The following is a 17,793-nucleotide window of genomic DNA, read 5'->3' on the forward strand; positions in this document are numbered from 1 at the left end:
TCTTAGTGCTCCAGGATGCCCGCCATCCTCTTAGTGCTCCAGGGTGCCCATTAGCCTCTTAGTGCTCCAGGGTGCCCATCATCCTCTTAGTGCTCCAGGATGCCCATCAGCTTCTTAGTGCTCCAGAGTGCCCATCAGCCTTGTAGCTGCATGCTTTCATTCCCATTGGGTTTGTTCTAGGTTGGGCTCACTGCTCTTTGATGGCAGGAATCATGTATCCTTTGAGGTCTGTGCTTGCTCCCTTGCTGATGGTATATGTATCACATTCACTTTATGGAGAAATGGAAACAAATGTAAATTTGAAAATGTTCTGTTTTTGTTCCTGGTATTTTTAAATGAAAGTAATTTTCATCCACATGATAGGAATACTCATGTGATAGTGGAAATGGACACTATGCAGTTACAGTCAAATATTGACCAAATTGCCTGGTCCTCTTTGAAATGACAACTGGGTTTCATTGGAAAGTAAATGACTTGGGAAACTTCTGTAGTCTGTCATACATCCATCCTATTTCAGCCATATGCCACAGTTCCTATGGTGTGATATGGCGGGGCACTAAGCCATGTGGCTGCCTTTGCCATTGGTGTTACGTGGATCAGTTAAACATTTGTGGCTATTGGGTCAAAATGCCACCAGTATGCCCAAACTGGCCATGACTGTGGTTAGCACCTTTAAGTTCTGAATACACTTCTGATAGTCTTGACGGTGTCTCCCTGTCCTGGGCCTGGATAATCTTCAGCAGTCACAAAGGGGCTGTTGTTTGTTAGCTTGTACAACCAAGCACTTGAATTGTAGGAAAAAGATACATGCTTTCTTTGTTTCAGATTTTCCAAGTCTGCTTGGAATTGTTGGGTGTCATGTAAGTTCTTGGTCACAGTTAAGAGGTGTTAAGGAAGAACCATAAGAGACAGACTGTCATGGATTGATTGTCATCTAAATTACTGTCAGCTGTTCAAGTAATAACATCCTCTTCTCCACTGTCTTCAGGAAGAGAAAGGGTTGGATTTGGAAATTGGGAGTCAAGGCTGGTTGTGTCTGTGCTTGCTGAACTGATGTGAATGAGGCTACTCCTGGAGCTCACTGACCTCAGATGAATAATAACTCTTTGTAGCTATATAAAAAGCTTCAAAGGGCTCAATGAGCTTTGGGTTTCTGCAATCATCTCATTAATATCCCTGTCATCCTCTGGTAGGTTGGAGTCTTCAGGAAGTAAACTACCTGTGTAATTACTTGTCTGAGGATTGATTTATAGTAGGACCAGCTCTGAGATCTCTGGTCATATCTGCACACTATTTCTGCCTCCTAAAACAAACCCCTAACTGAAGCTTGGAATCTGAGATCTGATTTTTTTGGTCACCTTTGGAAACTTTGGGGCTTTGAAGGTCAGTCCAAGGTTGAGGTACAGACATTTTCTGCAGTTGCACACTTTAAAGCTTGGCTTTTCAAGGCTCACCCTCTCCTTCCTGACTGGTCTTCTGTCACATGACTTAGGCTCTGCTGTGCCCTTCTCCTCAGCTGCCATGGCCATGCATGCCTCATGGTGCATGCCTTCATACCTGCTGCCTCCTTCTCTGTGATGCACTGTCCTTCCTCGCCAGAGTGGCAAAGTTTAACTTAGTCTTTAATACCAGGTCTCACTTCCTGAAGCCCTGGGAGCCAAATGACTTGATTCTGCCATCAGCCATCACATTCCACTGATACTGGGCGTCCTATCCATGAGCGCAGGGCATCCAGAGACTCTCAAAAGTCACCTATGCTTAGCTTTCATAGTAACTTCAAGCTCACTGTTACTATAGTTGACTATAAGTTTGATAGAATAATAATGAAATTATCAATTGACAAAGTTCAAATAGATTCCCTTTCTTCTTATTCACTTATAGTTCTTTGTGTTGTTCTTCTAGAGCTAAGATGAAAATTAAAGAAACAGATATATTCAGACAGTTCTTTTTGCCTAAAACAAATGTGTCTGAGAATGTAAGGCTTCTATCTCTTGTAAGGTTCCACTTAGTTTACAGTCATTTTGGTGTCCTGCTGATGTTTGAGGTTTGTTTTTTGTTGTTTCAAATGAGTTATTGCCCATCAATAGGCAATAGGACAGTGTAGACCTGGTACATGTCACAGTCTGTTTTGTTTCCTAGAACAGAATATCAAAGATTTGGCAGTTTATAAAGAATGGAAGCAGAGACAGAGAGACCAGGAAGTGGGGCTATGCCATAAAACCTCAGAGTCAGTCTGTGCCGTACTTCATCTAGCTGGGCTCCAACTCACAAAAAGAGTTCACAACCCTTTTTTTTTTTTAAAGATTAATCAAGGCTTATATATTTGGTATTGATCAGTAAAAGATACCCATACAATCAGAAGTGTAACCCAATACCCAACCTAAATATACCAACTACCTTTGACTGCTACAGACACGTGAACATCCACCTCCATCTCCCCTCTCTCTCTCACTCTCTCACAACCTTTTTTTAAATTATTTTATTTATTTATTTATATTTCAAATGTTGTTCCCCTTCCCAGTCTCCCCTCCATGAGCCCCTCCCCCTCCCCTTCTCCTTAGCATCTAAGAGGGTGCTTCTTCACCCACCCACTTGCACCTCACCACTCTAGCATCCCCCTTTTCTGGGGCAGCAAGCCTCTACAGGACCAAGCACCTCTCTGAGGCCAGACAAGGCAGTCCTCTGCTACATGTGTAGCTGGGACCACAGACAAGCCCATGTATACTCTTTGGTTGGTGGCTTAGTTCCTGGGAGCTCTGATGGGTCCAGGCTAGTTGATACTGTTGTTCTTCCTATGGGGTTGCAATCCCCTTCAGCTCCTTCAGTCTGTCCCATAACTCTTTTCTTGGGATCCCTAGGCTCAATCCAGTGGTTGGCTGCAAGTATCTGCGTCTGTCTTAGATAGACTTCTCATCATTTCTGTATCTATTCTATTGAGGGATATTTGGATTGTTTCCAGCTTCTGGCTATTGTAAATAAAGCTGCTACCAACATAGTGGAGCATGTGTCCTTGTTATGTGTTGAAGCATTTTCTGGGTATATGCCCAGGAGTGGTATAGCTGAATCTTCAGATAGAACTATTTCCAATTTTCTGAGGAACCACCAGACTGATTTCCAAAGTGGTTGTACCAGCTTGCAATCCTACCAGCAGTGGAAGAGTGTTCCTCTTTCTTCACATCCTCATCAGCATCTGCTGTTGCCTGAGTTTTTGATCTTAGCCACTGGGCCCATGGGAAAATTTATCAAGCCACTGACACTCACGACTGTGGATGACTGTCTATTTGGCTCCTTTTCTCAAGCCTGTCTCATTTTGGAGATTGAGTTTGTAAATTATGATTTTGGGGGGACATATTCAAACCATAGCAGTGTATGCTATTTGAATAGAGCTACATTTCTGTGCTGTGGTTGAGCTCAGGCTCCGTGCATGTGAGGAAGTGCCCTACCAAGCTGCACCAAGCCCCTGGACAGGCTTGTCTACCTGTGTTTAGAGCCTCTACACCCTCTTCACTCAGCCTGCTGGCCTTGTGTTCTCACATGTCTTAGTTGATATGAGTTGACCGAATATATCTGTTTCTAAGTTTTGTCTTAGCTCTAAGTTATATTTATCAATATAAATAACTGTGATTTACTGGGAAGAAAAGGAATTTGTTTGAATTTTTTAATTTAAAGAAGGTTATCATTCTAAAAATATCCCATTAATTAATGGGAAGTAAGGGGACTTAAACTTTATTGGATAACTTTATATATTGAGTGATATTATACATTTTTAAAGAATGGCCTGAGCTAAATGTTGTCATTGAAATGGAAGCTATAAACTCTGCATACATCATTCATAATGTCCAGTATTGAGACTGTATCAAATATCCAATGAGTCATTGATTTGTCTCTGTATCTGTCTCCCAAACCTTTTATCAAAACTTGGGAATGTAATATAGCTCGAGCATTCTTAGTCTGAAACTTTGTTAGCTAAACATTCTGAGCATTGACAAGCTCAACCAAGCTTGCATTTTGCAGCACTTTGGAAGTTTACATTATACTGAGACTGTAGAGTGTGAGTATGTTTTCCAGCCTCCTCTGAGCTCTTCAACACTTTAATCCCAAACACTTTGGGCGAGGGATTAGCAGCATGTACATGCCAAGTGCTGTATTAGGCATAACAGGACAGTTCGCTTTTAAATCCTTGCCAGTTAGCGACCTGTTTTCATAGACGGGAAGCCGTGGCAGGGTGAGTAACTTGACACAATTCACTGACTGTCAGTGGCGTGCCTGGGAAGGGTTAGGTATAATCCTTCTGTAGAGAATGTAGTAATCATTTCTATGACAGTGGCTGTTCTGCGTTAGTTACGTTCTTTTTGGCACGTGTATTCAGGCACTAGGTTCTCTTGCCTGTTATTTGCTACTTCGGTTCTCTTGAGAGCTGACAGTAGTGCTGGCTTCACAGTAGTGACCTTGTGATGAATATTCATATGGTCCATCATAATAAAATGCACTCAAATTTAATCAGAAGTATATAGTCCTTAGAACTAAAGAAATATTCGTTCGTAGCATTTATGGACTGTGTGCCTTTGAAGCTTAAAGTGATTTTTACCTTAAAACTTAGGATGTCACTTATCCTTTGCTGTCTCCTCAAACAGGTACCAAGTGCTTGCCTTTGCCACGGATGCAGAAAAGAAGCAGGAGATGGAACAGCAAAAACTTGGGTCTGGAAAACGACTAGTTGTAAGTCTGTTTAGATGTATAGACTTCAGTAATGCTACTCATAATCATATTTGTTACAGAATTCCTGGAAGAAGATAAAAAATGTATTTTGACAATTTTTCTTTATCAGTTCTATCAATGACCAGAAATTGAATTGGCTGTTGCTGTGCTGTAGAACATGTCTGTCCACATGCTGTAATGCATCAGAATATAGCATGGCACTGCTACAACTGTAAATGGCTGGATGGTACCACTTTTCATAGCAGAGATTATAAACTGACACAAAACTTTAAACTCCTTTTTAAAATTTTTCTTTTCTTTCTTTTTTCCTTCCTTCCTTCCTTCCTTCCTTCCTTCCTTCCTTCCTTCCTTCCTTTCTTTTTTTCTTTCTTTTATTCTTTGTTTCTTCTAAGGCTTTAAAATCTTTATTGTCTACTGGTCTAGAAACTATAAAATACTAAACATACAACAGGTTATATGTGTATTATTTACACACACATACAGACACATATACATACACACATTCACATACTTATACACATATCTATACACATACACATAAACCACACATACATATGTATACATACATACATACACACACATATACTCATGTATGTATACATAACCACATATATACACATGTACACACATACACAAACATACACACATGCACACACATGCCAGGACTTTGAAGGGAGCAGGGGTGTATATAGCACAAGGGAGGAGGGGTTGTAGAAAAGAGTGGGTAGAGATTGAGAGAGGATGTCCACAGTACATGTATTTGAAATTAAGATAAAAGCAGATGAATTTCTAGGTACATACGATCAACCTAAGTTAAATAATGATGGATCAAATAATTTTTTTTTTTACTTTTTAAATTGAAGGCAGAATTTTTCATGCAATATTCTGATTATGTCTCCCCTCCTCCTTTGCCCTGATCCTCCTCCTCCCCGATCCTTTCTCCTTCTCAACAGATCTACACCCTTGTCTCTCTCATTAGAAAATAAAAATACATCTAAAAATAGTAGGAATAATAATAATGATAATAATAATATGATAAAATAAAAACAAGAATAGGACAAGCTAACAAACAGAAAAAAGAAAGCTAATGTAAAAAAACAAGAAACCCATAAAAACAAAATTAGAAACCATAATGTATAAACAAAATATCTGTAAGGTGAAGCAAAGCCCAGACAAAGTATTATGAGACAAAAGTAGCTCCAAACTTGCCACTGAGTTTGTTTTTTGTTGGCCATCTACTGCTGGGAACGGGGCCTACCCTTAACTGGTTTGCATGCTGGAAGATGAAACTTTCCCTTTTGTCCCTGGTTTGTCAGTTGGAAATAGGCTCTGAGATAGGCATGGGTCCGTGTCCAGTCCCCTCTTAGCACTGGGAGCCCGTCTGGCTGAGACCTGTGCCGGCCCTGAGCATGCTGCCACAGTCTCTGAGTTCATGTGCACATAGTTCATGCTGTGTCTAGAAGGCCTTGTCTTCTTGGTGTCTTCCGTTCCCTCTGGCTCTTGTACTCTTCCAACCTCCTCTTCCACAGGGTTCCCTGACACCTGAGGGGTGGGATTTAATGGACACATCCCATTTAGGACTCAGTGTTCCAGGGTCTCTCATTCTTGGCACGTTGCCCAATTGTGGGTTTCTGTATTTGTTCCCATCTACTGCAGAAGGTAGTTTCTCTGATTGTGGCTGAGTGATGAATTGATTTATGAGTTTAGCCAAATGTCATTGGGAGCCAGGTTTTTTGCTATGTTTCTTTAGCAAAACACTGGTTTAAGACCACCTTTTAAAGTTAAGGTGTCCTGTGTCACTTTCACACAGGTGTATATAGTCTGTCTGGGCACACTCATCCTTCCCATCTCGTCTCCTTCCCACGCCTGACTTGTTTGTTTATTATGTTTCTGTGTGTAGCCAGATCCACATGTGCATGTGCATGTGTGTGTGTGTGTGTATGCATGCACACGCGTGTGTGCATGTGCACTCACATGTGTGTGTTTTTGAGTACGTCAACAGACAGCTTGCTGAGTTAGTTCTCTCCTTTGTTATATTCTGGGAATTGAATACAGATTTTCCTGCTTGGCCTCAAGCTCCTCTGTCCCCTGAGCAATATCATTTAGCCAGAAAACCACCTCCTCAATATGAGAGTTTTGTATGTTTCACTCCTCTGTTCATAATGATTTTTTCCTTTGGCTAATTTTTAGGTATTTTCCTTAATACTCACTTTGAGCAGCTTAGATTCTGATGTCTTTTTTCTTTCCTTTCCTCTTTTCTTCCTTTATTCCTTCCAAGTTTAGTACTTGTTGAGCCTTCTGCATCTGTGAATCTACAATTTTCAAATTACAAAATTAAAGACCATCAATTCTTCAACTATCTTTGTGTGTCTCTCTCCTGTCTATGGTGTGTTCCAGTTATGCTGAACCCCTCCACTCTCCCACAGATCACAGGGTTTTCTTCTCACTTTGTTCAATGAACCACTTAATCTTTCAAAGGGCAAAGATGGAGCCCTGGGCCTCAAACAGCTTTTTACCATCCAAATATTTCATTTCCCCCTAAAATGTCCTTTAATTTTGCTCTTTCAGTTGGGATAAATTTTGCTGCTGTAATTGAAGACCACTAATATTTTTTTCTAGTGGAATGGAGCCCATTGCTATAGATTTCATTTCCGTAAATTCAGTTTGAGTGTTTCTATCTTAAGCATCTCTGTATAACTTATTAAAAGCACTTATAGTACTTATTATCTTGTTTTTCTTGTTTTTCTTGGTTTTGTGTTTAACATTTGTATCAGTTTTGAGTTAGTTTCAGTAGACTTATTTCTGTTCATTGTTTTATTTCCATGATTGGTAATTTAAAATTTACTATTTGTTATCAGATATAATCAACTTTATTTTGTTACATTTTAGATGTTTTTGAGTTATTATAGGCTAAGCTTAGTTCTGATATACAGTTATTTGAAAATAATTTGATCTCTTTGAGCGTTGTTTTAAAGACTTATACACAAGACTTATACAAGTAGTTGTAGGACACAACTACTATTGTCTGGCTAACTTTCCCCACTCCTGAGAGCAGATCCTTCTGCATGCTCTGCCCGTGCTCCAGGACTGGGAGCTTCTGAGTGTAGATTCAGTCCTGTGTGGATGGTGGGCACTGCTACCTGGAATTCTGTGGGATGGTGGTTCCCTGGCCTTCCCTACTTTCCCTCTGGGAATGTGCTGATGAATTCTCAGGACATTTGAGATGCACTTTCTACAGGTTTCCCAAGGTTAGTCTTCTCATTACATGTATTGTGCTCTCAGCTGCCTTGGTTTCTCTGGACTCAAATCCAGCTCCTCACCTCTGCTGAAGCGGGAGGTAACATATCACCATTTAGCTGCGGAGTGAAAGGCTGCAGAGTGAAAGGCATCACTATTTTCTTTTTGACTTACAAACCGTTGTTTTATGTGTTCTGTGCATTTCGTGTTTGTTTGCAGCAAAATCCTAAACCCTATGCTATTGCATCTTGGTTGGAAGTGGTGGACACATCTGTTTTTAGCAGCTGCATCACTCTTGGCTTTTGCTTTTCAGGTAGACTGGACTCTGAATATTGGCGAGCAAGCCCTTGATATCCATATCATGCCTTTTAACCAGTCTGCATCTTCTGTTTTTGTTCTTGGTGAGAGAAACTTCTTTTGCCTAAAAGATAATGGGCAGATTCGATTCATGAAGAAGCTCAACTATAACCCCAGTTGTTTTCTCCCGTACTGCTCAGGTGGGTGCAAAGATTTTCTGTTATCCTTTTTGTATTGCAAGACTATGCTTTATACATGCTTGCAGACATTGGAAAAAGCCACACTCAGACACATATTTTAAAGATCTAGGAAAGCAGCTTTTTACTGAACGTATAATGGAACCTTTAACTTTCACAGTGTGAGTAGACATTTGACATAAATTAGCACATGTGGCTTGGCCAGCCGTTGGACTCGGTGTAAGATCACCTGTAGATTGGCTTCCAGCTCATGAGTGCTCTCCATAGTGTGACCATTCAAGAACGCTTCCACGAGAACATTGCTCTTTTTTAAGCAGAGCAGTGATGTCCACTAGAAGGGCTTGCCATTCATCCCAGTCAGTCAGTCATTAGTTTAGGTGTGTGATATGTTAATAAAATTCATACCTTGTAGACGAAATGCACACACTTTGACTGATCACAATACTTATTGTCTATAAAATGATTTGCTTCTTTTTTTGCTCTTGGTTTCTTGAAATTGAAAAGCTCATATCTTATCACCTAAAACCTTTATGTGTTAAAATCAAGATATTACAATTAGTGTGAGATAAACCTCCCATAAGACATCAGAGTGTTCCATTTTGAATGGCCTTTTTCTTACTATCTTCTTTCTGTATCTTACCTGCAGTTTCTGAAGGTACGATCAATACTTTGATTGGAAACCATAACCACATGCTGCATATTTACCAGGATGTGGCACTGAAGTGGGCCACACAGCTTCCCCACGTCCCCGTAGCCGTCAGAGTGGGCTGTTTGCAGTAAGTACTTTACTTTAACTTTCATGAAAAGATTTTTGTTTTGTCTCATTTTTAAAGCCCTTGCTGGCTTTGCACTTACAGTGTTTTTGCCTCAGCCACTGCACCTGGCTCTTATTAAATATCTTAGTCAAGGAATTATGTAGAAATTTAATGGTTTTGCTAAAGAGTTTCAAGTGATATTATAGTGTGACTGTTAGTGGTAGAAATACTTTTTTTTTGGAAAAGTATATAAAAATTCCTTAATTAGCACCATTAATTATTTTCAGTTAATATTTCTGAGAAGTTATCCCTTTAGAATTAAAGGTGAACACTGTTGAAGATAACAGGGAGATACTTTTCCTGGTAGACTATTTTCTTCAAAGTGAAAATGAGTGTCTCCCAGTGTTTGGTGGATAGAGAGTGAGAACACCACACTTGTTCCAGACTTGCTTCTTCATGTGATGCAGAGTTGCTGATGTCTGCGTGTTTAAACAGCTTGGAGTGTAGGATAACTTTGCACTTACAATGACAGAAAAATAAAATTAATATCAATATTAAAATCATGACATAGTTTGCCAGGGAGTAGTTTTCTAAGGTTGTTAGCCTAAGAGTTGAAACCCTGAACTGTTCTTGAGCAGTGCAGTGCATGTGTCAGGACTGAGGAGCTCAGCAGGAGCCTTCTAGTTCTGCCTATTAGAATATTTACTGGGGATGTTTTCAGTGACCCTTGTAGTATCTGAGAGGATGAGTCCCTCCCCCAGTGAGGAGCTGGATGTTTCCTGTTGGAGCTACTGTGGGGGCACTTACGGTTGCATGAACGGATAAGCTGTAGCATTCACTTGCCAAAATGGAATTAAAAAAATTATTTTATGTGTACAGGGATTTTGCCTACATGTTTGTCTGCATCATGTGTGTGCCTGGTATCCACAGAGTCTAGGAAAGGGTGTTGGATTCCCAGGAGCTGGAGTTACAGTTGTTTGCCACCATGTCAGTGCTAAGGGTCAAATCCAGGTCCTCTGATGAGAAAGAAGCCAGGCTGAGCCCTGCTCTCTGTGACCATTTTGTTTACTACATTTGTTCCAGATATATGTTTATTACATTTGTTCCAGATATATGTCAACTCAACACTGAGGTCTTAAAACAATGCAGGGAATTGTAATAGGCCAGGCAGAAATGAACAGCCGTTTTACCTCTCAGACTGATGACCTGACTGTCCACACAAGGGACCCCCACAGATACGGGATTTTTTCCCAGGAGTCTCCTATTGGGAAAGGAGAAGTGCTGGGGGACCTGAGTCCAGGAAGAGATTTCACAGTTCTAAGATCTGTTCTAGCATGAGAAGGAAGCTGGACAATTGTAGGTTAGTGGTGGGCAGGGCCAGCCTTGGCCGGAACTTCCTAGAGATTCAAATCCTTGGCCTTCTACTTAAAACTAAGTCTCACTTCAGGCCCCTTGGGATCCTCTGTCTTTCTTCCCATGTGGCCACACTGAAACATCTCCCTTTTCTGCTTTCTGTTATTAAAATTTCATTGTAATTTTATTAGAATTTTAAAAGTAATTTATAGCAATTTAGCATACTACGCTTATGTTAAAATATTACAGTACTGGTATAAAAACAGTCATGTGTAGACAAATGAAACAGAATCCAAGACCCAAACATGAATGCTTATAACTCCCTCTGCCCGGAAATTGAGGTCCACAAATGAGATCCCATAAAGCTAAAAGCTCTGCACAGGTAAAGGAAGAGTCAACTGAGTGAACTGGAAGCCCAAAGAATGGGCAGATGCTCTGCCAGCTGTACTTCTGACAGAGGAGCAATACCCAGAATACATAAAGAACTCAGAAAACAAATAGTCAAAAAATAAATGACCCATTTCAAATATGGGCCTGGGATCTGAACAGAGACTTCTCAAAGGAAGAATAAATATGGCCAAGAAATTTCTGGAAAAAAAAAGTCATTGTCCCTAGCAATCAGGGAAATGCAAATGAAAACAACTTTGAGATTTCCTCTTACTCCAGTCAGGCTGGCAAAGAACAACAAAGAGCAACAAAACAAAGAGGACCAGCGCTGGAGGGGTTGGTGCTGGAGGGGTTGGTGCTGGAGGGGTTGGCGCTGGAGGGGTTGGCGCTGGAGGGGTTGGTGCTGGAGGGGTTGGTGCTGGAGGGACTGGCGGTGGGGTCGTAAGTCAGTGCAGACACACTGGAGTTCACTGTGGAGAACAGTTTCAGCAAGAGGCCACGAACGAGCAGGGCGTTTGCGAGAGGTTGGAAGGAGGAAGGGAAGGGGAAATGATGCAATCATAATTTCAAAAAATGAAAACCTGAGGCAGTTATTGTTGAAATTATAAGCACCGAAATCTAACTTCTGCTTTTTATTACATTTAAGATTGAACCTATTTGTTAGAAGCTTTCCTGGATGAATGTGTTTATTTGTAAAGGATTACACTGCTCCTTTAATATCTCTTTCAGTGACTAAGAAACACTGGATTCAGATCAAGCAGACACAATTATCCTTAATAGCAGCATTTTGCTCAGTAACCAACAAGCGTTATTTCCTGCCCCTCCCACCCACTTGGCAGCCCTGGTTCTACCTTGTTCATTATGCTCTAATTTTAAACCTGCACTTCCTTTTTGTACCTGACTAATTTATGGGGGTACCTAGTTGTTCTAGTTTAATGCCCCACCCCGTATGTGCGTGTGTGTCTGTGTCCCTGCACAAGTACACCCGCATACACACATGTGCTTTAATCTACAGGCAGTTACCGATCGATCATCTTGTATTGATGACATCACTCTTCTTGCACTGTCGAACAGCTCACGGTGCGGAAGCATTTGACTTGATGCTGGACATGATGAGCATCCCCAGGCGTAGCCACAGCACCGTGCCTTACAGTCAGTGAAGCTCACACTTTTACATGGAAACAGTTCCTAGAATTTGGGTTTTCTCTGAAGCTCTGTCCAGATAGTCTCTCACTCTAACTTTCAGCATCTATGTTTTACTCTGAGCTGTTGATGCTGTTGACAGAGTGTTTTCTATCTCTTTTCTAGGTTTCCTAATTTCTTTTATATTAAATCTTAGAATAAGTCTTTACCATGGTTTCCTTCTGCACATTTCTTTTGCATTCATAATTTTGTTGATGACAGAATTCTCCAACCAATTCGGTATGCCCTTTCTATATTTGCATGTCATACAGAATAGTTATTCAGAAAGACAGACATATGCCATATGTTGAATAAATGGTTACAATTCATTTTGGTTTGTTTTATGCAGAAAGGACAACTGTTAATCTGAAAGCTGGGAGGAGAAATACCACTGGCTCAAATCATTATGGCCAAATTAATTAAAGCAAACTTTTATTCGAGTCCATGGGCTGCTTCCCCCCCCCCCCCCCCCCCCCCCAAGGCAAGGTTTGAGCGGTTAGCATTGGATGTTGGATCTATGTGGCTGGGTTCATAAAGTCACACCATGTGACTGGTCTTCTATTTTATAAATTAGATATTTTAATCACAAACTTCTACCTATTAACACGCATGCCCATGGATAGCCTTGTTAGTCACCTTCTCATTCAGTCTGTCAGCCTTTTAGAAATGCAGCTCTCAGTCTTAAAGGAAGTAGCCTCTGTTGGTGGAAGTACCTCTGTGCTTTGGGTTCCTGACTCTCTAGGCTGTAACAGATATGGGGTGGGGTGTAGTTGGAAGCTTGTGAACTGGAGTCGAGGCCTGAGGAAAAGTGTCTGATTTTCCTGGTGATGAAAGGTTTTACCTTCTTGGCCCTTTGGCTCTAGAGCAGTGGTTCTCAACCTTCCTAATGATGTGAGACTTTAATACAGTTCCTCATGTTGTGGTGACCCCAGCCATAAATGATTTCATTGCTACTTCATAACTGCAATTTTGCTATTGTTATGAATTGTAATGTAAATATCTGATATGCACGGTATCTGATATGTAGCCCCTACAGTTGAAAATTACTGCTCTAGAGAGCATTTGCATCAGGTTGGTGAAGGGTTAATAGCCTACAAGCCTCAGGTGGACTGAGAAGCTCTGAACTGGAGAGGTCTCTTGACCAATGACACCTGTGGAGGTTTCTGAGCAGGAGATCCACACTAGGATCTACCAAAGGGGAACTGACATGCAGATGGACTGTTCCATTCCCCAGAGCTCCCCTTTTCTGTCCTATAGAATCCCAAGATCTCCACACCGTGGGCACACAGCCTTACTTCCCTGGAGAGCCATTGGCTCTCTTGTTCTGATTAGAGAGCACTTCTGCTTCTAGAGATGAGTGTATTTTGTCCTTTATGTCCACCTTACCTCCGTCATTGCTGCTAACAGTTGGTAGCTACTTTTGTCTTTCTTGAGAACTACGTCTAAGCTGATAATCTTTCCTCTTGTGGTGGTTTGAATATGCTTGGCCCGAGGTGTGGCACTATTAGGAGGTGTGGCCTTGTAGGAATAGGGAGGGAGGGTGTCACTGTGAGTCTGGTCTTTAAGACCCTCCTCCTAGCTGCATGGGAGCCAGTCTTCTCCTAGTGGCCTTCAGATGTAGAACTCTCAGCTCCTTCTTCACTGTGCTTGCCTGGAAGCTGCCATGTTCCCACCTTGATGATGATGAACTGAACCTCTGAACCTGTAAGCCAGCCCCAATTAAATGTTGTCCTAAAAAGAGTTGCCTTGGTCATGGTGTCTGTTCACAGTAGTAAAACCCTATCTAAGACAGAAGTTGGTACCAGGGATTGCAGTATTATTGTAATAGGCCTGACCATGCTTATGTTTGTAAGAGTATAGATTTTGGGACTTTGGATTTGAAAAGCAGTGGAATTCTTTAAGTGGGGCTTAATGGACTATTGTAGTAGGAAAGTGGAAGACTTTGTTGTTGAGAGTGTTTTGAACTGCTCAGACCTGGCTCAAGAGGTTTCAATGGAGAAGAATTTCAGTATGTGACCTAGAGATTATATTTGTGGTATTTTGGTGAAAAGTGTGGCTGCTTTTTGCACTTGTTTGAAGAGTCTACCTAAGGCTATTGGCTTACTGTATAATTCTTTTTTATGTTTAGGTATGTGCCTTGAATCCCTGATCTCTCCAAGACTTTTAACATGATGGGGTGTTGGATTTTTTCAAAGGCTTTTTCAGTATCTAATGACATGGTCATGTGATTTTTTTCAATTTGCTTATATTGTGGATTATGTTGATGGATTTTTGTATATTGAATCATCCCTGCATCCCTGGGATGAAGCCTACTTGATCATGGGGAATGATGTTTTTGATGTGTCCTTGGATTCAGTTTGCAAGTATTTTGTGGGGCGGTGGGCTGTGAGAAGCAGTGGGGTGCCTAGTTGAGCCTGCTTCAAAACTTGGAGACCCTAAAGGGTTGGTAGGAGTTTGGTGGTGCTCTTGGGCCCCCTGGTTCCTCTCACTTAACTTCAGCCCTCCACAGCTGCCCCCCACCCCCCAACAGAGAGGGCTATGGCCATCAGTCACGAAGGAACAGTGCCTCAGGCTCTTCCACGTGTAGATGAGATATCTCCAAGCTCTCAGACCAAGCCATTAGGAGTTACTTGTTGCCGGACTCTGACCCACTCCAAAACTGTATATAAGAATCCTATTTGGGAGAAGTAAGAGTTTCTGTTGCCAAGAGCTGTAACACTACCACTTGGGAAGAGATCTGCTCTCCTGAAGCACCTTCAGGACCATGCTCCTTGCTAGCTAGTTGGCTTTTCATCGGCTCAGCTGGGACTGGCTCAGCACAGAGCGACAGGTGTAACACCTAGGAGCATCTGGGTGGTGACAGCGGAGTCGCAGGCAGAGGCAGCAGTGGAGGCAGCGGAGGCAGCAGAGGCGATTCCCATTCCCTGCTCGCACTCTATTCCCTTGGCCTGAACCCCCGCACCTGGCTGGTCCCGAGATCTTCGTGGAAAGCCTTCTGGCACTGGGACCCACAGTATTTTATCGAGTATTTTTGCATCGATGTTCATAACTGAAATTGGTCTGAAGTTCTCTTTCTTTGTGAGTCTTTTGTGGTTTAGGTATCATGGTAACTGTGGCTTTATGAAATGAATTAAGCAGTGCTCCTTCCATTTCTATTTTGTAGAATAGTTTGAGGAGTATTGGTATTAGCTCTTCTTTGAACATCTGGAAGAATTTTGCACTAAAACCATCTGACCTTGGCCTTTTTTTGGTCGGGAGACTTTTAATGACAGCTTCTATTTTCTTAGGAGTTATAACACTGTTTAGATAGTTTATCTGATTTTGATTTAACTTTGCTATATATCTGTCTAGAAATGAATTCATTTCATTTAGATTTTCCAGTTTTGCGGAATACAGGCTTTGGAAGTAAGACCTAATGATTTTTTGAATTTCCTCAGTTTCTGTATTATGTCTCCCTTTTTATTTCTGATTTTGTTAATTTGGATGTTGTCTCTCTGCCTTTAATTTAACTAAGGGTTTATCTATCTTGTCCATGTCCTCAAAGAACTAGCTCTTGATTTTGTTGATTCTTTGTATTTTTCTCTTTGCTTCTAATTGATTGATTGCAGCCCTGAGTTTGTCTATTTTCTGGGTGTGTTCGCTTCTTTTTGTTCTAGAGTTTTCAGTTGTGCTGTTAAGTTGCTTGTATGAGATCTATTTTTTTTTTTTTTAATAAAGGTACTTAGTGCTATGAAATTTCCTCTTAGCACTGCTTTCATTGTGTCCCATAAGTTTGGGTATGTTGTGCCTTCATTTTCATTGAATCCTAGAAAGTCTTAATTTCTTTCTTTCTTCCCTGACCAGTGATCTTTGAGTAGAAAGTTATTCAGTTTCCATGAGTATGTGGGCTTTCTGTTGTTGCCAATGTCCTGCTTTAATCCGTGTGGTGATCTGATAGAATGCAAGGAGTTATTTCAATTTTCTTGTATCTGTTGATGCTTGCTTTGTAACTGATTATATGGTCAATTTTGGAGAACATTCCATGAGGTGCTGAGAAGAAGGTATATTCTTTTGTTTTGGATGAAAGGTTTTGTAGATATATGTTAAATCCATTTGGTTCATAACATCTGTTAGTTTTTTTGTTTCTCTATTTATTTTCTGTTTTGATGACCTCTCTATTTGTAAGAGTGGGTTGTTGAGCCAGGCGGTGGTGGCGCACGCCTTTAATCCCAGCACTTGGGAGGCAGAGGCAGGCGGATTTCTGAGTTCAAGGCCAGCCTGGTCTACAGAGTGAGTTCCAGGACAGCCAGGGCTACACAGAGAAACCCTGTCTCGAAAAAACCAAAAAAAAAAAAAAAAAAAAAAAAGAGTGGGTTGTTGAAGTTTCACACTGTTATTGTGTTGGATTCAGTGTGTGATTTAAATAAAGTGTCTTTTAGGAGTATGGGTACTCTTGCATTTGGTGCATAGATGGTAAGAATTGAGGTATCATCTTGGTAGATTTTTCTTTGAAGAATATGAAGTGTCCTTCCTCATCTCTTTTGATAACTTTTGGTTGAAATTCTATTTTATTAGATATTAAAATGGTTGCTCCTGCTTGTTTCTTGGGTCCTTTGCTTTGAAAATGTTTTTCCAGTCCTTTACTCTCTCTGAGGTAGTGCCTATCTTTGTTACTAAGGTGTTTTTCCTATATGCAGCAGAATGATGGATCCTGTTTACATATCCAGTCTGTTTGCCCGTGTCTTTTTATTGGTGAATTGAGTCCATTGATGTTGAGAGATATTAATGACCAATGATTGATTGTTAGTGCCTGTTATATTGTTGGTGGAGATCTTACTGTATGTATGTGATTTTCTTCTTTTGGTTTTCCTGTGAGATGATTAATTTCTTATGTTTTCTTGGGTGTAGTTAGCCTCCTTGTGTTGAAGCTTTCCTTCTAGTATCCTCTGTAGGACTGAATTGGTAGTAAGATATTGTTTAAATTTGTTTTTTTTTTGTCATGGAATGTCTTGGTTTCTCCATCTATGATGACTGAGAGCTTTGCTGGGTATAGTAGCCCAGGCTGGCATTTGGTTCTCTTAGAGTCTGCAAGACATCTGTCCAGGATCTTCTGGCTTTTAGAGTCTCTGTTGAGAAATAAGGTATAATTTTGATAGGTCTGCCTTTATACATTACTTGTCCTTTTTCTCTTGCAGCCTTTAATATTCTTTCTTTGTTCTGTAAATTTGGTGTTTTAATTATTATGTGGTTGGAGGACTTTCTTTTCTGGCCCTATCTATTCGGTGTTCTGTAAACTTATACTTCTTAGCCATCTCTTTCTTTAGGTTAGGCAAGATTTCTTTTAAGATTTTGTTGAAGATGTTTTCTGGCCCTTTGAATTAGGAATCTTCACTCTCTTCTATACCTATTGTCTGTAGGTTTGGTCTTTTCATAGTGCATCAAATTTCCTGGATTTTTTGAGTTAAGAACTTTTTACATTTGTCATTTTCTTTGATTGACGTATCTATTTCTTCTATGCCCAAGATTCTCTTTTCCATCTCTTGTATTCTGTTGGTAATGCTTGCATCTCCAGGGTTGCCTCAGTTTGTGTTTATTGTTTCTGTTTCCATTTTCTTGTACCATTTTATTCTTTTTCTTTGCCTGCTTGATTGTATTTTATTTCTTTAAGGGGTTTAGTTGTTTCCTCT

General features: G+C 40.7%; 1 protein-coding gene across 1 annotated transcript in view; it reads left to right on the plus strand.

Annotated features, from left to right (window-relative positions):
* Positions 1 to 17,793, plus strand: part of Bbs9 (Bardet-Biedl syndrome 9) — a 365,371-nt gene that overhangs the window by 82,705 nt on the left and 264,873 nt on the right. Inside the window, 3 exon segments of the mRNA XM_028763694.1 lie at positions 4,635 to 4,719; positions 8,270 to 8,453; positions 9,097 to 9,226. Coding sequence (XP_028619527.1) covers positions 4,635 to 4,719; positions 8,270 to 8,453; positions 9,097 to 9,226 — 399 coding nt within the window.

Source organism: Grammomys surdaster, unplaced genomic scaffold (genome assembly GCF_004785775.1).
Source record: "Grammomys surdaster isolate TR1022 unplaced genomic scaffold, NIH_TR_1.0 140, whole genome shotgun sequence".
NCBI classification, from domain to species: domain Eukaryota; kingdom Metazoa; phylum Chordata; class Mammalia; order Rodentia; family Muridae; genus Grammomys; species Grammomys surdaster.